Genomic DNA, 25,320 nt, shown 5'->3' on the forward strand with positions numbered 1-25,320 from the left:
AGCTGACTGCTTCATCTCAGCACCTATAGCCAGCAGTCTTAGGAACAGGTCTTAACATTATTTTAAAACTAAACATTGAAGCCGGGCGTGGTGGCGCACGCTTGTAATCCCCGCGCTTGGGAGGCTGAGACAGGAGGATCGCACAGGTTCGAAGCCAGCCTCGGCTACTTAGAGAGGCTCTCAGCAACTTAGTGAGACCCTGTTTCCAAATAAAATATAAAATAGGTCTGGGAGTATAGCTCGGAGGTAGAAAGCCTCTGGGTTCCACCCCCAGTACCACCAAAAAAAAAAAAAAAAAAAAAAAAAAAAAAAACTAAACATTGAGGCCAGGCGTGGTGGCGCACACTTCTAATCCCAGCGCTTGGGAGGCAGAGACAGGAGGATCGCGCAGGTTCGAAGCCAGCCGCGCGCGCTGGCTTAGGAGACCCTGTTTCCAAATAAAAATGTAAAAATAGGTCTGGGAGTGGAGCCCGGAGGTAGAAGGGCTTCCAGGAACCCCAGTACCACCAAAAAACAACAACAACAACAACAACAAAAACAAACACCTAAACATTGAGCCTGTTGAATAACCTTGTTTCTGCCATCCTGGGTCTCTGGCATGCATTACCCATATACATTAATATATATTTAGTATATATTTTTATTTTAACCTGTGTTAACTCTTTAGCCACTTTTCAGACCTTATGTCTTTACCCAAAGCACGGAACAGGGCTGGGAAAACATTGGTGCTCACGGGATAGCACTGGAGACCTGATTCGAAACAAACAGACCAAACTGGGCTCTCTGCCTCCCGGGAAGCACGGGCAATTAGTCCCTCAGGAAGCGCCGTCCCGGCTGGAGAGGCAGCTGTGCCTGACTCACCATGGTGGTCTCCGCTATGGATCCGAAGCTGTTGATGAAGATGTTGCAACTCACGTTCACGGGGGGACCTGCCAATCGAGAGAGATTCCTGCTTAGCCGGTGGTCATGGCGAAACCCGCAGGCAGGGCCCAGCCCCAGAGCACGGATCGGAGGACGGATCTCCTTGGAGGAGAAGTGCCTGCCCTGCCCACCACCCCACCCCACCCCACCCCGGTGCGCCCGGGAGTCCCAGCCTTCGTGTAACATCTCCGTGCCAGGCTCCCTGGTCCCCAGGTGAGCGTCGGTACAGAACGCTAGAGGCCGAGCTGAGATGTACTTTCATTAAACACACAATGATTCATCATCCTGCCATATGGCTGAAATCCCTTCCCCAAGCCCCACTGACTGCCTTCTAATTTGTGTCTGAAATGTATTTATGGCTGCAACATTTGGAAGCCATCTTGGGGATCGCCAGGAACAGCAAGTTCCTTGCCTTGAACTTCTGAACCAAGGATGACAGCCTGGAAGGGCGATGATGGCGATTTGCAGCTGAGGCACCAGAGGGAACTTCGGGGAACATCCACAGCCTTTGCTAAGTACTCCCCGGCCGGGGCGTTTGACTCCCGCCACAAAGCACAGGAGGGAGGCGGAGGTGGCCACTGCTTGGCAGCTCCTCGCTGAAGCCCCGTCGCTTCACGCTGCCCTCCTGGCGATAGCAGTTAACACGTGCCAACGCCACAGGGCTGCCGTCTGCACTGCAGGTGTCAATGTCGTCTTCCCGCATCCTCTTGACAGCTGGGTTCTTACTTCCCTCTCACAGACGGGGAAATAGAGGCTTAGCGAGGTTAGAATCTCATGTCTACAGTCACGCTATAAGTTGATGGTGGAGGCTGGCTTTGAGTTCAGATTTGTCTAATTCCAAAGTGTCTCTAATTCTAGGAAAGGTGCTCAGAGGAAGGAACAGGCACAGTCAAGGCCGTATGGATGGTGGTGAAAGCCAGAATCTTTTTTTTTAGTGTCTATTTTTTATTGGTGCATAAGAATCTCACATCATGATGTAAATCACGTTGACAGTGACATACATGCACACAGCACTTGATGCCTCCCTCCTCATCCCCGTCTCCATACAGAGTACTGAGATTGACGCTGGTATGTTTACATCTGTACACAAGGCTGATAGTAGTCATTCCTTCATTGATCCTCAGGCTTCTTCCTCCCTTTCCCCTGGACCACCTCCCTGGCTCTGCTGAGGTTTCTCCTCCATTGTCTTGGAGTCCCTCTGGTACCCGGATTGCTACACAGCTTCCGAATATTAGAGAAAATACAGGAGCCTTCACTTTTTGTGACTGGCTACTCTCACTCAACATAATGTTTTCCAGGTCCTTTCATTTTTTGCAAATAACATAATTTTGTCCTTCTTTTTTGCTGAGTAGAATTCCACTGTATGTATATCCTGTGATTTTGTAATCCATTCATCTGTTGATGGACACGTTGGTTCCACTACTTGGCCATTGTGAATTGTGCTGCTATGAACATGAAGATTCATGTATCGCTGTGGTTCTGTATTTCAGTCCCTTTGGAAAGATACCCAGGAGAGGTATGGCCAGATCATATGTCGATCCATTTCCAGTTTTCTGAGGAATCTCCACACTGATTTCCATAGTGGCTGAACTAACGTGCAATCTCATCAACAGCATAGAAGAGCTCCAATTTCCCCATATCCTCCCCAACACTTACTGTTTTTTGACTTTTTGATGATCACTGTCCTGATTGGGGTTCGGTGGAATCTCAGGGTAGTTTTGATTCGCATCTCCCTGATGGCTAATGATGTTGAACATTTTTTCATATATTCATTGGCCATTTGTATCTCTTCTTTTGTGAATCATCTATTTTAGGAACCCAGAAACTTAAGCACTGGGCTTCCACATGAGCTGTCAAGAGGGCACGCTAGAAGTAGAGAGGAACACACAAGACCATGCGTATGGGCGGTCAAAGCAGAGGAGTCTGGATGGGAAAGGTCTAGAAGAATGAGCCTGGAAAGACTTCATAAAGTCGACAGCCTTGAAGGTAGTTGGAACTTGGATAGCTTGTGATCTGCACTTTGTGAACTTTTGAACAAATCCTCCCCGAGTCTCCTGTTGAATGTCTCATGCACGCAGCCTGGACACCTCCAGCAGGGAGATGCTCATTACGTCTCGCTTCTCATCCATCCCCATGAGACAGGCAGAGAATCCTTGTCCCTGCTTCACACATGAGTATCGAGATCTTAAGTAACTCACTTGGCTCATTGACTTAAATAGAGATGGAGTCAGAACTTGAAACAAAGTTTTCTGGTTATAGAAAGAAGGAAGTAAGTACCCTCATGTCCTCTGATAGCCAATCCGTTCTATCATTCTTTAAATGGTATCCCAAGCCGTGCACCTGAACTCAACTATCATTTTCTTTTTTTCAGAAATCTAGAAGCAGAGGTGGGGTCTTATTCTTGGGGTCAGAATCTGGGGCTCTGGGATTTGGGCACAACCCAGGACCCACCCATTGGCTATTTATCCGTAAGGATTCCCTTTCACTTTCTGGGTTTCTATTTCCCCATCAAACTGAGGGGGTACTTGGTCATTCTCAGCTCTGGTGGTTTAGAATTCTCTAATAGAAGTGACCCATTCTAAATCCATTTGGATTTCAGGGTCATAGGGCTTCAGGGCTGGAGGGTTTCTAGTAGGTTACCTCATCCATTGACTCTCACACTGGTGCACAGACCAGGTTCCCTGCGGTAGACTCACCAGGGAAGCATGTGAAATTGCAAATTCCTTGGCCTGACCCTACACGTGGTGAACCCGGATCTCTGAAGATTAGCCCTGCATCTATTGTAACTGAGCTACCTAGGTGAGTCCCACAGGCAGCCAGCATCCCACTTGAGGCCGAGTGCCCGAACACCTCCAGCAGCGAGGTACCCATTCCGCTCGAGCCCTTTCCACAGCTGGATAGCTCCAGGTGTTGATATTTTTTCTTCTACCAAGTGGAAATCTGCCTCACTGTTACTTCCACTTTAAACAAAGGCCTGTTTTTTCCCCTCATTTAGCTTCAGTCTCAGGTTTTTCTTTTCATTTTGCCTCATACATTAAGATGCCCCAAAGAGTTAGAGCAGGTGCCTTGCAATGACGTGCGGAGTCCCACCCAGGCCCTGCCAGTGTTTGGCTCTGTGACTCCCATATAAATTAGATCCTGATTTATGTGTGGGAGAGGGCGCCAGCCTAAAGAACCCCACGGGGAAGTGCGGTTCATTGATATAAATCTGAAATTAAATTATCTCGAGAAAATTACAATCCGGCTGCCTTTGGCAGCAGGATAATGTATATATTTCATTAAATATTAAAGTTTAATTTTGCTTTTCTGTATGTGTTTGCACTGGGCTGTGCCCCTGATCCTGAAAGCCGTTATAATCCACAAGGTCTTAGCAGCGACGCAGAACGTCAAAGCTGGGAGGGCAGGGTCCTCCCGGATCACTTTGCAGATGCTGAAACAGAGGCTCAGATGCCGTGAAGGGCTGACTCAGGATCACCAGTATCAGGTGGGTGGGGGAGGGCTAGATCCGTGTGGAGTGCGATATGCGTGGCCGCTCTGCTCGGCAGACTAGAGCGCTGGCCCTTGGCTGCCCCTTACTTTAGGAGGGTCAGGAGCTGGGAAATTTCTGGGGCCAAAGGAAGCTGCTGAGTTTAATCACTATGCAGAGTTAAAAAAAAAATGCTGGCTTCTTCCTATGTGTTGGGGCCACCGGGGGCTTGGTGGGCACGGCCTTTTTGGGAGCTCTGCGGTTCCTGTGCTCACTTCGAGTTGGGGGAGGAGGAGCCACTGCAGGGCTGGGAGAGACCTGAGGCATTATCTAGGTCTGCAGATTTGGGGCTCATGTCTTTTGAGCGAGATTCATAGAGCTGGAAGGGGAGGGTTTGTTTGCTCTGGATGAAATAAAAATTTCTCTCTCTCTCTCTCTCTCTCTCTCTCTCTTTCTCGGTACTGGAGATTGAACCCAAGGTCATTCTATTTCTGAGCTACACCCCCAGCCCCATTTTATTTTTTAATTTATGAAACAGAGTCTCACTAAATTATGAAAGACCTCACTGATTTGCTGAGGCTGGCCATGAACCTGTGATCCTCCTGTTTCAGCCTCCCAAGTACTGGGATCACAAGCATGCGCCGCCATGCCGGCTTCTTTTTCTCTTTCACTCTTTTTGTGGTACTGGGGGTTGAACCCAGGGGTGTTCTACCTCTGAGCCACACTCCTAGCCCCACTTTAGTTTTTATTTGGAAGCAGGGCCTTACTAAATTGCTGAGAGCCTCACTAAGGTGCTGAAGCTTGCCTTTAACCTGCAATCCTCCTGTCTCAGCCTCTCAAGTACTGAGATTATAGGCATGCCCGTGGTACCACGCCTGGCTAAAATTTTATTTCTTAAAAACATCTGCTGCTACGTATGAATGTGTCACTACGCCACTGCGAAATAAGTACATAAACAAACAAACAAACAAACAAACAAATATATAATGAAACATTTAATCCAGAGGAGCTGGATTCAAGTCTCTGGTCTTGACAGTGTGAACTGGGGAAGTTTAACTGCTCTAAGCGTTGGCATCTTGCTGACTCATTTATTCCCTCATCCATGTATGGGAGGTCTGTGGAAGCCTTCCACCTGCCAGGTGTGGTGGACTGCACAAAGGACAACCACCTCAGGAGCCCTGGGGCACCCACCTCCACCAAGGTGGGGCGTGTTTCTCGGGAGAGCAGGGGTATTCAGGATGCAGTTCTGAGAGGGCCCACCAGCGGGCGTGGCGGGCCGGAAGTCCCCACACCTGTTGGGGCACAGGATGCCGCCCGGGATTGCCATCGTCAGTTCTTACATGGGGTTGATTTAGCCAATGAGGCTTTTTGAGATGTGATTCAGTTGCCCATTTGGAAGATTTCACATAAAACCCCAGATTTAAGTCTTATCTGGGAAGGCCAGCCTCCCAGGCTCCACACCCCTTGGTAGATTCTGCAGGGTGGAGTGGTGGCCCTTAGAGGAGTCTGTGTTTTCTGGTTTTCTTTTCTGTTTCCCCTTCCCTTCCTTCCTTCCTCCCTCCCTCCCTTTTTCTTTCTTTCTTTCTTTCTTTCTTTCTTTCTTTCTTTCTTCCTTTCTTTCTTTCTCTGGAGATTGAACCCAGGTACATCCTACCTTAATCTAAACCCCAGCCCTATTTTTATTTTGAAACAGGGTCCCACTGGGTTCCTGAGAGGCTTGCTCAGCTGCTGAGGCGGTTCTCAAAACCACGCCTCTCCTATCTCAGCCTCTCAAGTGCTGGGATGACAGGCGTGCCACCACACCTGGCTCTGCTTTGCTTTTCTTATCCCCATTCTGCTTTATTAAAAAAAAAAAAAAACCTGCCTGGCCCTCTGAGTATTTGTAACTGTGACCCAGGTGAAGGGCCGGGGTCACGTGTGCTGTGGCATCAACTTGGTCTTGACGTATCTGTTCCCTGGGGGAGCCAAGGTCGTGCTAACAATAATGAAAGATATGGCCTTGGGATGAAGGTTCAGGGGAGCAAAGGATGCTGGAGGTAGCCAGGGCTGAGAGGCGGGCTCAGACCCAAACTGTCTCGCGGGTCATTTTTTCTTTGCAGAGCCGTGTAGACGGAGCGCTCGTGAGGAGGGGACTTGCAAACAGGGGTAAAGCGAGCAAATATTAGAAAGCTGTGACCGGCTGTCACAGCCCTCGTTTGTTCCTGGACTTGAGCCAAGAGGAGCCGGGAGGAAGGGCATCGGGAATCAGGAGTTGATTTGCAGGTCGGCTGCAGGTAGGTCCTTGGAATACAATTTTTGCAGGGGTGCTGGGAGGAAGGTCACGACGCTGCACAGGCTTAAGGCCATGGTGAGAAAGAAGACTGACTTGGTTAGCAGTGTTCCATGGGTCTACTACAGAGTGTAAGATGGCAACAACTTCTGAGCCTTCAGTGTTTGCACAGAACTGGTCTCCTGTCATTATAGACACTAAGATGCCATAGGATTACCAGCGCTAGAAGACACTGTCAGGTCACCTCTACTAGGGTTTGTGTTTTGAACAACAGTGGTGGGCGTGATGGTGCCCACCTGCAATCCTTGTACTTGGGAGGCTGAGACAGAAGGATTGCAGGTTCAAGACAAGCCTCAGCAGTTTGGCAAGACTTTCAGCGACCTAGTGAGAGCCTGTTTCAAAACAAACAAACAAAATAAGACAGGCGTGGTGCTCATGCCTGTAAATCCCAGTCCATGGGAGGCTGAGACGGGAGGATTGCGGGTGTGCGGCCAGCCTCAGCTACTTAGTGAGGCCTTCTGCAATTTAGGTAGACCCTTTTTCAGAACAAAGAATAAAAAATAGGGCTGGGGGTGTAGTTTGGAGGTAGAATTCCCCTTCAGTTAAATTCTCAGCAGCAAAAAATAATAATTTGACCAACCATAGGGCATATCTGGGTGATTAACATGTTTGAATGGATATGTCTTAGGAAATTAGAAAGCTTTACATAAATCTTGCTTTTTTTTTTGGCTCTTCTTGGACCACTGGGCGACCGGCAGCAGAGGGTCCACGTTCCTGCAGGCTGGGGCTGAGGGGACGGTTCCCCAGTGGAGGAGCCTGCACCTCCTTTTATCTGCAGTCTCCACCGCTCCCTATTGTCTTACATTTGGCTTAGCTCATTTGTGTTACCTTTCTGATAGACATTTGAACATGTGATTCTGATTTAGCCACGAAACTCTCAAAGTATACATGAATCCACGGAGACCTGGGGCAGATGAGTCTGAGTTGGAAGCCCCTGTGTAAGTGGAGCTGCTGGGGAGATGCAGAGGTGGACCTAGTTGTTATTTTCTCTGCTTCTCCCTTTCAGGAGACCTAGCGGAAGTTCTGGAGCTCCATGAAGCATACATTTTAAAAACTGCAGGTGTAGCCACCCACATCACAGCAGAGGCGAGGAATCTGAGGCCCAGAGGCAGGGAGGGGGTCATCCATGCTCCGAGAGTAAGTTTGCGCCCGAGCCCAAACTGGAACCTATTTCTCCACATTCTGTGTTTATCCTCTGTCTATTATACCAGAGGCAGCAAACAGATCTTAATTCACTTCTGCACTCCTGGTAGCCAGCGGTACTGTTGAGTCGAATTCTCTGAGGCTCTGTCTGGCCTTGGTGAGAAAGAAGATTGAATTGATTAGCAATGTCTGCCCTGGGTAGAGAAAGAGTCCTGGGATTCGGACCATGTATTTACCATCTGCAAACAGTGCCATGTGGCTTGCTTTTATAATCCGGGAAAGCATTTCCCTGTGGCTCTGAAAGGAGCGTTTTCTCTACCTTTAAAGTTGGGCCGGATCCTGGCGTCGTAGCCGGAAGTTCTCCCCATTAGCTTATCCAGGAAATCCGAGGGTGACATGGGCTTGGGCGCTGAGCGGGCAGCTTCAGCCTCCTTGGACGCAGCAAGGCTAAGAAATGAGAGACGGGGAGCAAAGGGTTAATGGTGCTTCCTCCTGCTGTGGTCAGAGCCCAGCCTCACCCAGCCCCGCAGGACCCCCAGAGCATCCTTAACTTTGGGACCGGGTCAAATGGGTTTCAAGGAGGTAAAGCCCAGGCCTAAGTGTTGACCCAGCCCAGACACAGGCCTGCATGGGGTCTTGGCAGCCAGCCAGATGTCCTGCAATGCTGAGGAGCCACTGACCCTTTCCAGGCTTCCCGTCTGGGATTTTGAGCCATCGAGCCTGGCTGCAGGGCCCCTCTGGGGGAGGGGAGCGAGGGTTAACCGTCTGATCCTGGGTTCTGGGTGTCCGTGTGCTCAGAGCTCAGTGGCACAAGTGTAGCCCTAAAGGACCTTAGAGAAAAGGTCCATTCAGTCTTTCCTACCGGTTTCTTTTGAGAATTGGCCAGTGGTTAAAAACCAAGTTGCCAAAGTCAAATGCAGGTAGAAATACAAACCTAACCGGGCATCTTTATCCTGGGTGTCCCCCAAACCCGTGACAGTGGATATGCTTATGCTTAGGGGGCTACTGTCTCATGAAATGCACACTTTAAGAAATGCTCAGCTGGACGTGGGGTCACGCGCTTGTAATCCCAGCATTTGGGAGTCTGAGACAGGAGGATCACGGTTTGAGCGCAGCCTCAGCCACTTAGTGAGGCCCTTTGCAACTCAGTGAGACCCTGTTTCAAAATAAATAATGAAGCCGGGCGTGGTGGCGCACGCTTGTAATCCCAGCGCTTGGGAGGCTGAGACAGGAGGATCGCACAGGTTCGAAGCCAGCCTCAGCTACTTAGTGAGGCTCTCAGAAACTTAGTGAGACCCTGTTTTCAAATAAAATATAAAATAGGTCTAGGAGTGTAGCCTGGGTGTAGAAAAGCCTCTGGATTCCACCCCCAGTACCACAAAACTAAATAATGAAGAAATAGGACTGGGGGTGTAGCTTGGAGGTAGAATGCCTCTGGGTTCTATCCCCAGTACCCCCCACCGTCCCCCCCAAAAAAGAAATGCTCAATGGGTCAGTTGAGGCCCAGCTAGTGGAAAGGACCAATGTACGGAAACCAGCGCCCCCCACCTCCTCATCTCAAGACTTGGGTGCTTCGAAATCAAACTCTGGGGAGGGCTTTGCATCATTTCTGTTCCTGCGCCCCCGCCCCAAGCCAGGAGTTCCAGGCTCTCACTCACATCGTAGTACGAGTGACTCGCGTCTAGGAACAACGACCTTCCCTCTGCCAAGCTCTCAAAGGGGCAGATTCAGGAAGAGTCCAGGCTGGGGCTCAAGGGTCGGAGGCCAGTTGTTTGGGCTGCTTTGAGCCTCTGACCTTTCCTAATCCTGAGACGATCTGGGGGGTGGCTGCAACCAGGCGCAGCTGGCGGAAGCGCAGGGCAGAGCGTGTGCACACGTGCTCGTGTATGTGGGGTGCGCGTGTGCGTGCACGTGCGTGTGCGCCGTGTGTGTGCGTGCACACGCGCGTTTGTAAGAGGAGGCTCTGTTGCTGAGTTAAGTAGGACGCGGGCTTCCCCGAGGATTGGGGCTGAGCGGCTGTGTTCTCTGCCGCGGCTCCCTTTCTGGCTCTTTCTCCGGAGGATCTGCTCTAGGGGCGGCCCTCGAATCTGCACCTCCTCTCTGGCCTCATCTGTAAACACCTGCAGGGCTGCTCACCTCAGCGTCCTGCCCCTGCCTAGGTCTGCTTCCCGACCTGAATGCCACGGCTCCCTTCCCAAATGTACCTGTCCAGATTCCATTTCCTATTGTGTCCCTTCTCTCCAGGACCAGAACCCCAGGGCCATCTGGTCTCCCTGTGGCCCTCTCCTCTTACCCGCTCCTCGGGTACTGCCAAGCAAGGAGCCATCTTGTAATCTAGCTATTTGTGTTTGTTTTGGTACTGGGGACTGAACCCAGCCAGGGGCATTCCATCTTTAAGCTATGCCCCTTGCCCTTTTTATTTTGAAACAGGGTCTCCCTAAGTTGCCAAGGTTGGCCTGGAACCTGTGATCCTCCTGTCTCAGCCTCCCCAGTGCTGGGGGTACAGGCATGGACCTCCGCCCCTGGTTTGAGTTTTTTTTTTTTTTTAACGGATCTGTAGATGGAACCCAGGGGCATTTGACCTCCGAGCTATACCCCCTGCCCTATTTTTTATTCTTTATTTTGAAACAGGGTCTCGCTAAGTTGCGGAGGGCCTCACTGCGTAGCTGAGGCTGTCCACAAACCGCAATCCTCCTGTCTCAGCCTCCCAAGCGTGGGGATTACAAGCGTGCGCCACCATGCCTGGCTGAGTTTGTTTTTTAAAAGCAGGAATCGTGGTGGTTTTATTTATTTGCTTGTTTGTTTTTTCTCTTCATCCCCCACTGTGTCTACCATGATGCCTCGGACTCAATTGGTCCTCAGTAATTGCGCAGTGAATGAATAGACGGACAAGACACTACTTTAATCAAATATCCTGGCTAGTAGGACGTATTCATGAATATTTATATACGGATTAACAGTTTAAAAATAATTACACTATTATATGCAGTCATAACACTACTGCCACAATTGGTATTCCCTTGGCGATCGGAAGGTGTCCGGGCCATTTAGACCTCTCACTCACGCCTGGAGACGCCCTCATCACATCCGGAAGAGCTGGTTTTGATGGACAGGCGAGGACAGGTGCGTTCTCCTGTTACCTGTGTGTGACGACGGATGTAGGTGACGTCTGCTGTAGGCAGGTTTCTCGGTGCTGTGTGTGTGTGTGTGTGTGTGTGTGTGTGTGTGCGCTTGTGTAAAAGGTGGCTGTGCTGGTATTAGAGTGTGCGTGGGAGCGTTTGTGAGCCTGGAGTGGGTGATCTGGCGTAAGTGTGCCTGTGCAATGCTGTGAACAGTGTCTGTGACGAGTGCGGCACTCAGCACAGGCGTTTGTGGGTGTCTGTGGGGTCAGTACACACAGGGGGCCTCAGGGGGGAAGATGAAGATGCCTCCGTAGGTGGAGGGGTGTCTGGGACGTGTGCATCATGCGCATTTGTGGTAGAATAGAGGACAGTGTGACGGAGGGAAAGCACGATGGCTTGGAATCGGTCCTGCCCTGCGGCTCGTTGCTTGTGGCCCTCGGGGAAGTTGGGACCTTCTGGGAGGGAGCTCCAGTTTCCACTTCTGCCAAGTCGGTGTCACAGAGAGAGTAACTGAGGTAGCCTTGGGGAAGGGTAATGCCCAGGACCGTTCTTGGAACACAGAAGACATCAAATACAGTGGCTTCCCCATAGCATGTGTGTGCATGCATGTATGCCTGTATGTGCATGTGTGTGTGGTGTGTGCATGCATGTGTGCCTGTATGTGCACCTGTATGTGCATGTGTGTGTGCAAGCATGTGTGCCTGTATGTGCATGCAGGTGTGCCTGTATGTGCACTGTGTGTGCATGCATGCACGTGTACATGTGTGCATGTATGTGCACCTGTATGTGCACGTATGCGCACATGCACGTGCGCATGCATGCGTGCATGTATGCATGCGTGTGTGCATGCATGTGTGCCTGTATGTGCATGCATGTGTGCCTGAGTGTGCATATGTGTGTGGTGTGTGTGTACATGCGTGTGTGTGCGTGTGCACAACTTTCAGCTGCACCGTAGCCTGAATGGCTGCACCGTCTTCCTGGGTCCTGCAATATCAAGTACACTGTATTCCACATAGCGCGCACGTGTGTGTGTGTGTGTGTGTGTGTGTGTGTGCCTGTGAGTGTGCATGTATGCCTTTCAGCTGCACCGTGGCCTCACCACCTTCCTGGGTCCTACAGTTAGTGCCGCCGTCACAGCCCCTTCCCTCTGTGGCCCTGGCGTGAGCAGAGGGGACCCTGAACGGGACCCTGGAGTCCTGTCCTCTCTGCAGCCCCACATCTCTGAGAATCTGATCTGGGGACACAGGACTCCTTCCCAGCAGCTGTTAAGCACAAGCCATCTCACGGCCCCTTTGGCCTCTTCATAGGCCTGAGTCCTATTAGGCAGTGTGGTGGGAGCTCGTAGTCGCCCGGATGACCTCACAGCACGTCTGTTGGCGTAGCGTGCCATGTACTAGCAGAATCCCCAGAGCTGGTGGGTCCTCTGCTGTCTGGCTCCTGTGTCTGCAGCAAGGTATCTGCAGTCTGGTCACTTAAAACCCTGGCTCTGAGCCCCACGGGAAGGAACAGAGTCTCTGAGGGGTTATGTACTTGATCTCAGGACACACAGTGCTTTAATGAGAGAAGGGACTAGAACTCAAATTTATCTTATTTTTTTGCTGCTTTTTTATTGTGGTGCTAGGGTGTGAACTCGGGAGCATTCTACCTCCGAGCTACACTCCCAGCCCTATTTTATTTTTATTTTGAAACAGGGTCTCTCTAGATTGAGAGTCTCACTACTTGCCGAGACTGTCCTCGAACCTGCAATCCTCCTGTCTCAGCCTCCCAAGTCCTGGGATTACAAACCTGGGCCACCATGCCCGGTAGAACTCCGATTTTCCAGGGTTGACTTATATGAATGTCACAGCCTATGGGAAAGCCTTTTGTCAATGGTGTGGCTGTAAGAGAAGATGGCTGGTATCATTACTATTGGTCTCTGAAGCTTGTTAGATCCCATTATAGTTAATAAAAACAAAACGTGTGTCTGGCTCCTGGTGACCCTCATGGGCATAGCTTTGACTTTGTCACACTTAAAAATAGAGATGATCTAATAACAAGTGACCGAAATGGCCCTCTGTTTGTCCAGTGGTCCACGGCAGAATTCCGTGACCTATTGAAATTCTCTGGCCTTATCTACTGCACGCGTTGCTTATCCAGGGCTTTCATTTCCATAACTGTGGTCCTGTCTGTGTCCCATCTCTATTATTATCCACTTACGTCGGAAAATTAAATCACTTCACATCTTTTAAACTTGTACTTAAATTCTTTTAAATTATTATTATTATTAATAATAATAATAATAATAATTATTATTTTTTTTGGTGGTACTGGGGTTCCTGGAAGCCCTTCTACCTCCAGGCTACACTCCCAGACCTATTTTAACATTTTTATTTGGAAACAGGGTCTCCTAAGCCAGCGTGCGCAGCTGGCTTCGAACCTGCACGATCCTCCTGTCTCTGCCTCCCAAGCGCGGGGATTACAAGCGTGCCCACTGCGCCCGGCCTCTATGAATTATTATTATTATTGTAGTACTGGGGGTGGAGCCCAGGGCTTTTCTACCTCCGGGCTATACTCCCAGACCTAATTTATACTTTATTTGGAAACAGGGTCACTAAGTTGCTGAGAGCCTCACCAAGTAGCTGAGGCTGGCTTTGAACCTGTGCGATCCTCCTGTCTCAGCCTCCCAAGCGCTGGGATTACAATCGTGCACCACCATGCCTGGATAAATTCTTATTTTTTGTAGGGTTGAAGCTAGGAGCATTCTACCTTTGAGATACACCTCCGGGTGTGTTTTGTCATGGGGTCTTGCTAAGTTGCTGAGGTTTTCATTAAGTTTCTGAGGCTGGCCTTAAACCTGTGGTCCTCTGATTTCAGTCTCCAAAGTACAGGGATTAGAGGCATGCACCACCACATTTGGCAATTATTTTTGAAGGCAACTATATTTTACTACTCACAGGTGCAAAACTAGAATCCCTTGCCATAATAGAAGCTAGCCGTACTAGCCAGGTAAGGTAGCGCACGCGTGTAATCCCAGTACTTGGGGAGCTGAAGCTGGAAGACTGCAGGCTCAAAGATGGCCTCCGCAACTTGGCAAGACCCTATTTCAAAATAAAAAACTAAAACAGGACTGGGGGTGAAGCTTGAGGATTGAATACCCCTGGGATCAATCCCTAGTAAAACACACACACACACACACGCATACACGCACACACACCCATATTTATAAATAGGGTAAAAACAAAACAAACAGGAGTTTGAAATGCTGGGTGTCCTCCAGTGTCCTGACCTGAGGCCTGATCTAAGCTACAAAGAAAGAATTGCAGGATTAGAAGGTGTTAGAGACGTATTAACCCTTCACCGAGACTTTCTTTCACACGGTCAGAAGGATTGAGACATTTGGTTCACTACTGATTCCGCGTTATTGTGTGTATTCAGTAACAATAACTCACCCTCCATTTTTCCTCATAGCCTTCGTCCAAAAGTTTTCTCCTTTCTCCCCAAAATACAAGGGCTTCATTTTTAATGGCAAAATAGCCGTTTCTCTCTCCTCATTAATCCTTGTACATTTCTGCCTATATTTAGACAGTCCAATTTGCACAGGATTACTTTGAGCCTCCCCCCTCCCCGTAGCAAATCTGTGTCTGTGTAAACACTCGCAGGGTCCGCTGATGTGTATTTGGAGGCCCCGTCCCTGGGGGACTCCGCGCCTGCTCACGGACCCCCAGCCACAGGACGAGGACGCTGGGCTGATGCGCTCGGTCGCTGGGATTCTCTGCCTTGATATAAGTATCTGGAGATGCTGCAAATTGTTTCAGGGATTACCGGGTGTAATGGGTGGATCAGATTTGGTTTAGAAAGATTTCATTAATAGTAATTTTTGGAAGAACGGTGAGGTCTTCTGGGATTAAATTTTCTGTCCCTCAGGGAAGGCTGATAGTGATGTCTGCACTAGGCAAGCAGGCCCTTACACAGCTCTGATGAGGGGGCTGTCACACTCAGGCCCTTGGGTTTTTTTTTTTGTGGTACTGGGGTTCCTGGAAACCCTTCTACCTCTGGGCTACACTCCCAGACCTATTTTATACTTTTTAAAATTTGGAAACAGGGTCTCCTAAGCCAGCGCGGCTGGCTTCGAACCTGCGCGATCCTCCTGTCTCTGGCTCCCAAGCGCGGGGATTACAAGCATGCGCCACCACGCCTGGCAAGGCCTTGGGGGTTTAAAGGACTCAGCTTGGTTCCTGTGATGGAGGCTGGGGAGGATCCAGTAGAAGTCGGTGGAGGAGGTCTCAGGGAGGGAAGGCCCTGAGAGGGGCCGTGTGACCTTCAGTGTGTCCTTGCTTGGCTTTCAGCTTCCCAAGGTGTAAGTGAGGGGATTAGGATGATCGCAGAGTCCTCCACCCGAGCCAGCATCTCACGAGTCTGTGATATTCCCTCTGGTTCTCAGGTGCTCAGATCTGAATTGGTCTGGACTCCTTGGGGACACATGTCACGTGTTTGTCTTCCTCCGTCTCCATCCTAAGATGCCTCTCCACCGCACCCCTCTGTTCCTCTAGGATTTGGTAGAAGCCAGATCAGGGCTCAGAGCCTCTCCCGATCCAACATCAACTGGAAACAGAGAATCAAGGTGGAGCTGGCGCTCTGAGTTCCAAAGGAGCCGGGGCTGTCAGTGAGACCGGGGGAGCACAGTCCAGTGACCCCCATGAGGGTTAGCAGAGGGCTTCCCCACCCTACAGCAGAGTCCATCTCCCAGTTCACTTTGGGAAGAGAAGTGCCAGAGGTCCGGGTGGGAAAAGGGTGGACAGAGTGAGAGGCCGGAGACAGAACAAGAGGCTGAGGGGAACCGCGGTGGGACCAGCTGGAGGTGCGGGAGGAGAGAAGAGGAAGGTGGGAAGGAGGAGAGGAAGGTGGGAAGGAGGAGAGGAAGGTGGGAAGGAGGAGAGGAAGGTGGGAAGGAGGAGAGGAAGTGTGAGCGTGAAGATAGAGATGTTTGGGGTGTGCTTGGCGCACATCCACTGAGCCTAGGACCACGCGCCCCACTGGAGTTGGTAGAAGGATGGGTGTGTATGTGTGGGGTTAATGGAAAGAATGATTTTGGTAGTAAAACCTGGAGGTCGGTATGGAGTTGACTTGGAGAAATCGGGGCGGAAGATGGTTTTAGGTAGAAGGAACTGCTTGGGTAAAGCTAGAGGCGGAAGGGAACTTGGACAACTCAAAGAAGTTCAATGTGTGTTTAAGGGAAGGAGGGAGGGGATGGTGATTGACGGGTCCACGGGGTGGGGAGCTCAAGGATGGGACCGCCAGTCTGGGCCCTTAAGGTAGGTCTGAAATTTAAGGAATGGTTACTTCTCCTTGCTCATTTATGGCCATGATAATCCTTCCAATGTCTCCGTTGTCTCCTGGTTAAGTTGAACTGTGGGCCGAACGACCTTGAGAAATAGGACTTTCCCAGACACCTGTGAATGGTCAGTGTCTTTGGTGTCCAGGCAACTAAAGAGAAGCTGTCCCTTAACCTGAGGCCGAGCCACAGGGAAGAGGAGAGGGACAGGTCGAGTCGCTGCCGAGGGGCCGTGCTTTGGACTAGTGGCTTTTCTGATTTCCATGGGCCCTCTTGCTCCAAGCCCCTATGATCTTTATGACTGATGAAACACCCGCTGTAAGCCTAAGGAACCTGGGGGTGAGTCCAGACAAATGTCTCAATGTTTTCTGCCTGCCAGAAAAAGTGCTCCTGGTAGATGGCGCTGCGTCTGTCTCTTTCAGTGCCGGGCAAGTCGTAGAATCTAGAATCATCTGTCGAATAGCCTTTACCCTCTAACTATTTATTGTCAGGTAGATAGAATAGATCTGGTACATTAGCAATTATTGTTTTTTTTTTGTGGTATTGAGGATGGAACCCAGGGGCATTCTACCTCTGAGCTACACCCCCAGCCCTATTTTTTATTCTTTATTTTGAAACAGGGTCTCATTAAGTTGCGGAGGGTCTCATTAAGTAGCTGAGGCTGGCCCCGAACCCGCCATCCTCCTGTCTCAGCCTCCCAAGTATTGTGATTGCAAGTGTGTACCACCGTGCCCGGCTAGCAATTATTATAAATGGTTGCCATCTGCCTTGGGGGGCATAACTGACTCGCTATGATGGTTTAGAGGAGGTAGATGGCATTTGGGGGTGGGGAGAGTGGGGATTCATCGAGAAATTTTCTGAATTTTGTTGACTTTAAGCTTCTGTAAAGAAAGACCTAGCATCTGCATTGTCCAGGTTGTGTATGTGGAGGAGAGACCTCTCTTCTGCCCATTGCCCCTGCTCTGTCTTTGGGAAAGGGAGGGCGGTTGGTGGGGAGGGCTCAGTGTTCTGGGCTCCCAGGATGACATGGGGCCGAGATGGAAGGGACCCTCGGCTTCAGAGATGGAACCAGTTTCCTGTCCTGGGCTCCGGCCCCAGGGAACTTGGAGCTTGTCACACAGCACGGGCTCTAGCTAGTCTCCCTCGGCTTCGGCTGCGTTGCCTCATCGGGTCAACATCTGGCTTCCCCAGCCAGCTGTGCAGCTCTGATTTTATTTGGTGGCTGTAAGGGGCTTAGGTTGGCAGGGGAGTGCCTCACATTTATTCCTCGGGTCATGGTCTGCTCAGCATCCCTGGGAGCAGAGTGTCTGAGCTGGGGTAACCTGAACCCGGGTCTCCTGGGTCTTATGGGACAAGATATCCTCCCCCGTCTCGTCTCACTTTGCTTGGGTGTTTCTGCCTCCTCTAAGGAATCCGATCTGGGCAAGAAGCAAATACCTTTCAACATGATTCGCTTCTGCCATTGAAATAGAATCTTGGATTCGTGGAGCTGGTAGGAACCTTGAGATTCTATCTGGTTTGGTCCCTGCCCTCAGACAGTCCGATTCTCTCAGGATTCCTTGTATTCGCTATCATCAATTCTAGTCGGCTTCTCTGGATAAATAAATCGCCTGTTTTATCTTGTGGATCTCCAAAACACAGGGCCCCAATAGAATGGGGTGAATGAGGGGCCTAGCAACATTTAAGGAAGTTCTAACTCTCAGGCTCGTGGAAGTATCGATCCTGTACCAGCAGGGCCCTCGGAGTGAGTGCCACCTTAAACCTTGTACCTCCCCTGCCACCCTCTAGTCCTGGCTGTAGCATGCTGGACCCTCCAGCCCGGGTCTGTTCAGGGAGACTACTGAGTGCAGTCCTTTGAAGGGGGAGTCTCTCCCCTCACATATCCCATTCCATTTCCCTAAGGCTTCTTTTTTACCCCCCGCCCCCATTTGGTGGCAAGAAACACCATTAATTGAGCAACTACTGTCCCTAATATGCACTTTGAAATGTACATTCCTTAATTTATCTCATTAAATTATCCAAACAGCCTGAGCCGTAGGGATATCCATTCCCATTCTGCACATAAGGAAATCGAGGCTTGAGCAGCGCTTGGCTGGATCTGTTCAATCCTGGCACTCCACCCGGCGCCTGCTTAAACTATGCCCACATTTTCTTCTTTCTTATCACCTTTGATTTTTTCCCCCATGTGCATATGTAAAAGCTAGAATCATTGCCGGATGCAGTGGCCCATGCCTGTAATCCCAGTACTTGGGAGGCTGAGACAGAAGGATTACAGGTTCAAGGCCAGCCTCAACAATTTAGCAAGGCCCTCAGCAACGTAGAGAAACTCTGTTTCAAAATAAAAAATAAAAGGGCCATAGGTATTGCTTGGAGGTACAATTGAAACCTTGGGTTCAATCCCCAGTACTACACACACGTACACACACACACACACACACCCCAAAAATATAAAAGCTAGAATTGTGGAAGCCTTTGGTCTCTTCTGGTTCAAGGTCAACCTTGAGCTCTGTGACCTTCCTTCCCCTTAGAACTGGGGCAGTCAAGGTCTTACATGGATGAGACTCTGAGAGCATCATTTCCACATGATTTCCACAAGCTTCTTTCTGGGATTCTTCATGGATATCATCTTCACGGGGCACAGAGCCCAGTGGGCGGGCAGGGGTCACTGTCTATCTGTTAAGTAGATGATAGATGCCTGCCATTTCAGAGGAAGCTTAATTTAGCCCTGTAGTCACTTGGCATCAGTGACATGATTTGGCTAGAGTTAAAAAAAAGCCCCAAACTCTGGGCTTGATACCCTTAGTCAGCCCCCTTGGGAAAATACCTGATGTCCTCTGGGAAGATCCAAGGTGGGAAAGTAGGAGAGGATGCCACCCTGTCCCTCCCCCCTTCCCTCCCTCCCTCCTTCCTTCCTTCCTCCCTCCCTTCCTTCCTTCCTTCCCTCATTTTCATTGGTGCTTTGTAATGACAGGGACACCCATGCACACAACACTTGGTGTCTCCCTACCCTTGCCTGTACGTGTCATTGAGATTGGTCCCGATCATTTTGTCTATGTGTATAATATTATCTTCACTGTCCCCTTCATCATATCTCCCTCCCACTCCCTGCCCCAAGCCCTCATCCCTCCATGGATGCCTCCCTTATCTGAGTCCCTTGATAAAGGACTCTGTGCTCCCAGAAAGAAGCTTGTGGAAATCATGCTTTCAGTTACCCGATTTGTCTCTAGTTTCTACACATGAGAGCACACGTACAGCCCTTGGCTCACTGAGACTGGCTGATCTCACTTGGCACACTCTTTTCTACTTCCATCCATCTTCCTGTGAATGGCAAGAAGATTCATCTAACCTTCCACACAATGATCCGAGCAACTGGTCTACCTCAAACCTGCCTGCCTGTGCAGGGGCCCTGCCCCTTTATGCCACTAACTATAATTCTACAGCAGCCTGTATAATTCTATCACACCTGGCCCTGCCCACCCTGGTCTGTCTCACTTGGGAAGATTTTTCTGTGCCTCTGACCTTCAGAATCATTCCGCAGTCTCCTTCTACGACGAAAGAGCCTTTGGCTTGAGCCTGTGGGCATTGAGCAGCCCCTGGATGTGTTACCCTGGGTGCAGTCCAGGGGCATTGTCCAGAGGTGTGTGTGCTGGAGGCCGGGCCCTTGGGGTTTACTCTGCCTGAGCAGAAGCTCTTAGCAGGCCCTGCATCATTAGCATGCATCTTGCAACTTGGACAGGAGAGCAAACGACTCTCATTACCTTCGGTACAGTTTTTTTTTTTTAAATCAGATAAATCTCACTGGAGAGAGGCATCTCTGCAGAGGAGGGAGCTCAGGGCTTCTGGACAAAAAGTTTTTTGGGAAAAATGATTGCAGTGGTTGGCAGGATGGCTCATTGGGAGTTACAGAGGTGAGGGGGTATAAGTATCGGGGAGGAATAGTAATAGGCTCAAAATAGAGGAAAACATGGAATCAGCTAATGGCAGTAATGACAGCCATTCACTATTTACTACAGGCGAATATCTGTGTGTGTTACCATATTTAATTTCCTTCACAATCCCATGAAGATGATATCATTACCCCATTTCACAGGCGAGGAGGCGGATTCATTTGTTTTCAGAAGTGTAGCCAAGATCACAGTTGTTAAATAGCAAGTCCCCGAGTCAACTGGTCTCCAAAGCCCACGCTATTAACCACTGCGCTCTGTCGACTCTTCCAAGCGATAGCGATTTGCAGAGGCCCTCTGAGGAGCTGCTCTGATTCAGGATAGAAATGTGTCCAGGACTTTTTTGGAACTACAAGTGAGAATCCGGAGCTCTAAGAGCCAGAAAGTGTAAGTTAGGAGCAGTGTGGTAATCATTTGTATGCATGTAATGTTTGTGGTGTTTATGGCAATTCCAACCCATGACTGCCTTTAGTCACCACTTCAGATATAGATGATGACAGCGAGGCTCAACTGAAGAGCTGAGGGCTCTGAGTGGGGTCCTGGGATGGTAGAGTCAGAAGGTAACCAGGGGCGGGGGTTATAGATCTGGCCTGGGATATCCCAAACATGGTGTGGGGGTGGATAAGCCCTCTTGACTATTTATTAAGTTGTCTTTATCAAAGTTTCTCTGAAATCAACCTGCCTTTCTTTTCTCTTTTTTGGTGCTGGGGATTGAACCCAAGGACATTCTACCTCTGAGCTCCACCCCCAGTCCCATTTTTAAAATTAATTAGTTAATTACTTAATTTTGTGGTACTGGAGATGGAACTCAGGGGCATTCTACCTTCGAGCTATAGCCCTAGCTTTATTGTTTATTCTTTATTTTGAAACAGGGTCTCACTGAGTTGCCTCATTAAGTAGCTGAGTCTGTCTGCAAACCGTGATCCTCCTGTGTCAGCCTCCCAAATGCTGGGATTACAAGTGTGCTCCACCATGCCTGGCTCCCATTTTATGTTTTATTTTGAAATAGGGTCTTGCTAAGTTGCTGAGGCTGGCCTTGAACCTGCTATCCTCCAATCTCAGCCTCCTAAGTACTGGGATTACAGGTGTGCACCACCATACCTAACAGTTCTTTCATTTTACCCTTTCCTGTCCCAGTTTACTCATCTTGAAACTATGATGTGCCTTTACCAATTGCAGCTGTGGTTTCAGTAGCAAAAGGCCACACAGTGCTTTGAACAAATGCTGTAAAATGAAGTGCTTATTTCTCAGATTCTTCAACTTCTGAACTTATCAGGTACTTTGAGATAATGATCATATCATTTCAGAGAATCACAAATGTATTATTTTATTTATTTACCCACATATTCAAAATGATTAGCATACCTATTATGTGTCTGAGTAGTAGGTGTTAGAGCAGTATATAAATAAAATAAATATAAATAATACTTAAGTATAAATAAAATAATAACCACTAAACCCTATCAAATGGTTATGTAGTCCAGGTATTATATTAATAGCTTTATCTGAAATATTAAATGTCCCAGGTAACCCTGAAATGTGGTTATTATTATTCCCACTTTACTGATGAGGACACAGAGATTCCTAGGACTAAATGTGTTATCCAGGTTCATCTGATCTCACAGGTTTCTCTCTTACATATATCAATGGACATGTAACCACTGCTTTTCAGGGGCTCTCAAAGTAGTAGGGAGAAATCTACATGAAAATAGGTGTGTGCTTGACTCTCTGGGCCTACTTGGAAAAAGAAATAACCTCACTTTCCCCTCCCAAGCCTATACTATTTCAAACCTATAGAGTAAAAGAAGCCAGTTGCAAGAAACCCACAGGAAGCGCATCAACATAATGGGGACCCTTTATCCCTGGGAGAACAGCAGTTTTCATTGAAGTGCAGCTTGGATGTGTGTGGTCTTCAAGCATTCAAAAGAATACACTCCAAAGGCTGATGTTTGGAAAATAAGCACTCCCTGTTAGGCACCGAGGAAGAAAGGCTCTCAAATTATAGAAAGAGCAAGTTTTATCAACATCTGGAGCTGCCTTTCGTGAGCTGAGCGACTGGTACTCTGAAAGCTGAACACTTCAGGGTGAGATCAGAGGGTTTAGCTGAAGTGGGTATTTTTATGTAAACACAGAATGGTAGGGAAGTTCCAGGGCTCTAATATTCTTCTCCAAGTAGCCCTTGAGGAGTCCCCTGAATGTCTAAGGCAGAGTCAAAGCCACTGCGGTTTTCAGTGTAGCTTTATCTCGTTCAGTAGCTTCCAGAGTCTTGGGGACGAGGTCGTAAAAGAGTCAGAATTATGGGACCTGGTCACCTTGTATATTAAAAATGAAAAAAGACATTTGTTGACCACCTGCTGTCAACTAATCACTGTTTTTTTGCAGCTCTGCCAGGTCAGCAGGGAAGACTGTCATTTTCATTGTGTAGATGAAGAAACTGACTCAGAGTTGAACTTAAAGTAGCGATAGCCAGCCAGCCATGGCCATGGTGGTGCACATTTGTGATTCTAGTACTTGGGAGGCTGAGGTAGGAGGACCCCAGGTTTGAGGAGAACCTCGGCAAGTAGTGAGGTTCTCATCAACCTAGAGAGATGATGTTTCAAAATAAAAATAAATAGGGCTGTGGGTGTAGCCTAGAGATAGAAGGCCCCTGGGTTCAATCCCCAGTAAAACACACACACACACACACACACACACACACACACACACACACACACGAATTACTGGTTTTGATCTGTATGTGGTGACATATACCTGTAATTCCAGTACTTGGGAGGCTGAGACAGGAGGATTGTAGGTTTGAAGACAGCCTCAGCAAGTAGTGAGACTCTTATCAACCTAGTAAGACATTGTTTTTATTTATTTTATTTTATTTTATTTTTTTGGTGGTACTGGGATTCCTGGAAACCCTTCTACCTCTGGGCTACACTCCCAGACCTATTTTATATTTTTATTTGGAAACAGGGTCTCTTAAGCCAGCGAGGCTGGCTTCGAACCTGCGTGATCCTCCTGTCTCCGCCTCCCAAGTGCGGGGATTACAAGCGTCTGCCACCATGCCCGGCTTATGACATTGTTTTTTAATAAAAATAAAGTAGGGTTAGGGGTGTAGCTTCAAGGTGGAATGCTCTTGGGTTTCCTCCCCAGTACCATGCGCGCGTGTGCACGCACATGTGTACACGCACAGTGCGCACACACATGTACACGCACAGTGCACACACACATGTACACACACACACGCGCGCGCACACACACACACACACACACACACACACTAGCAGTAGCTAACAGTGATCAAATGCTTTCTAGGTGCCATGCACAGAGCTAAGGGCTGTTCATACGTGCTTTTTAGTCCTCCCAGAAACCTCATGGAGCATTCGACGACTTCACTTTCTTCTCTATTTTTTCAAATGAGGAAACAGATTCTTGGCGAGGTTGACTGGCTCAGTGGAGGTGACACGTTGACAGGGTTGGAGCCTGAATCCGGGGGTGGAGTGTTTTTGGCACAGGCTTTGGAGCAGCTCTTCAAACCTGCTAAACCAGCTTACTCAACTCAAATGCACACTGTTTTAAGTTTCTGCCCCTCTGTGGCTTAGTATACACTTCCATAAAGACTATTGACTTGGGAGAACTCAGGAGCGCTGTCAGTAAGAGCTGGTGGCACCAGCTGAGATGGAGAGGTACTCCGTAGGTGATGGAGCAAGGAGCAGGGCCCTTCCAGCTTCGGGGTAAAGGGTGAAAGGCTTGAGAGCCTTTTCTTTTCTTGTGGTACTGGGGATAGAACCCAGGGGCATTGTACCTCCAAGCTACACCTCCAACCCTATTTTGGAGTCTTTTTATTTTTGAAACTGGGTCTCACTGAGTTGCAAAGGGCTCACTAAGTAGCCGAGGCTGTCCACGAACCGCGATCCTCTGGTGTCCGCGATCCTCTGGTTTCAGCCTCCAGAATGCTGGGATTACGAGCCTGTGCCACCATGCCTGGCCCTTAAGCTTTCTTTTCCTCTTGGGGTTTCTTCCCTTTCCACCTCTCACCTCAGGGCTCTCTAGCAGGATCAGCTTTTCATAGCTCACTGGGGCTTGGTCCCACTGCCTTCTTGCGTGTCTCAGAGGCGAAGGGAAGAAGCCCATTGAAGGGGGTGAGCTGTGGTTGAAGAGTCAGAAATCCTGGCTTTGACCCCTTCTGTTATGAGTCTTTCTCCTGTGATCGTGGGTAAGTCTCTTTCTGTGGTAAGCGCCAACGTCTTCGTCCTCATAGGGTATAGATATTTATTGCCTGTCCTATCTTGTAGGTTACAAATTGAAATCATGTTGGGGGCTGGGATGTCGCTCAGTGTGAGTGCTCGCCTAGTGTGTGTGAGGCCCTGGGTTTAGTACTTTGAACTGAAAAAATATCATGTTAATGAAAGCGTTAAGATATACAGAAACAAGAACTCTCTATCTCCCTCTTTTTTTTTTTTCTGATAGGCTGTAGTAGGGCATGCTCCAGGGTTAAGCACATGAATTCTGGCATTAACTCAGAATTTACTGCCATTTACTAGCTGTGACTTTGGTGGTACTGGGGTTCCTGGAAGCCCTTCTACCTCTGGGCTACACTCCCAGACCTATTTTTACATTTTGATTTGGAAACAGGGTCTCCTAAGCCAGCGTGCGCGGCTGGCTTCGAACCTGCGCGATCCTCCTGTCTCTGCCTCCTAAGCACGGGGATTACAAGCGTGCGCCACCACGCCCGGCCCTAGCTGTGACTTTGGACAAGTTACATATCCTTAACCTTTGTTTCTATGTTTGTAAAATGGAGAAGATAGAAGCTGCTGCTCACAGAGTTGTCAGCAAGAACAACAACCACAATTTTTTTTAGCGTGTATTCTCTTTTCATCGTTGCCACCAAAGTACCTGAAAAGGAACAACTTAGAGGAGTTAACATTTATTTTGGTTCATGGTTTCAGAGGTGCACTTCAGAGTCGCCCGGCTCCAAGGCAGAAGCATCATGGCAGCCAGCACAGTGGAAGAAAGTTGCTCACCTCATGGCAGCAAGAAGCAGAGAGCGAAGGGACCAGGGACGGACACAGCCCTCAAGACCAAGTCCCAGGGAC

At 49.1% G+C, this 25,320-nt stretch overlaps 1 protein-coding gene across 2 annotated transcripts in view; it reads right to left on the minus strand.

Annotated features, from left to right (window-relative positions):
- The window catches only part of GLRA1 (glycine receptor alpha 1), a gene marked incomplete at both ends in the record, with an annotated part of 91,182 nt that overhangs the window by 41,183 nt on the left and 24,679 nt on the right, over positions 1 to 25,320 (minus strand). For both annotated transcript variants that reach the window (XM_080699022.1, XM_080699021.1), the window contains 2 exons: positions 862 to 929; positions 8,179 to 8,306. In XM_080699022.1, the coding sequence (XP_080555148.1) occupies positions 862 to 929; positions 8,179 to 8,306 (196 nt within the window). The remainder of the gene's footprint in view (positions 1 to 861; positions 930 to 8,178; positions 8,307 to 25,320) is intronic.

The sequence above is a fragment of the Muscardinus avellanarius genome, assembly GCF_963383645.1.
Source record: "Muscardinus avellanarius genome assembly, chromosome: 7".
Lineage (NCBI taxonomy): Eukaryota > Metazoa > Chordata > Mammalia > Rodentia > Gliridae > Muscardinus > Muscardinus avellanarius.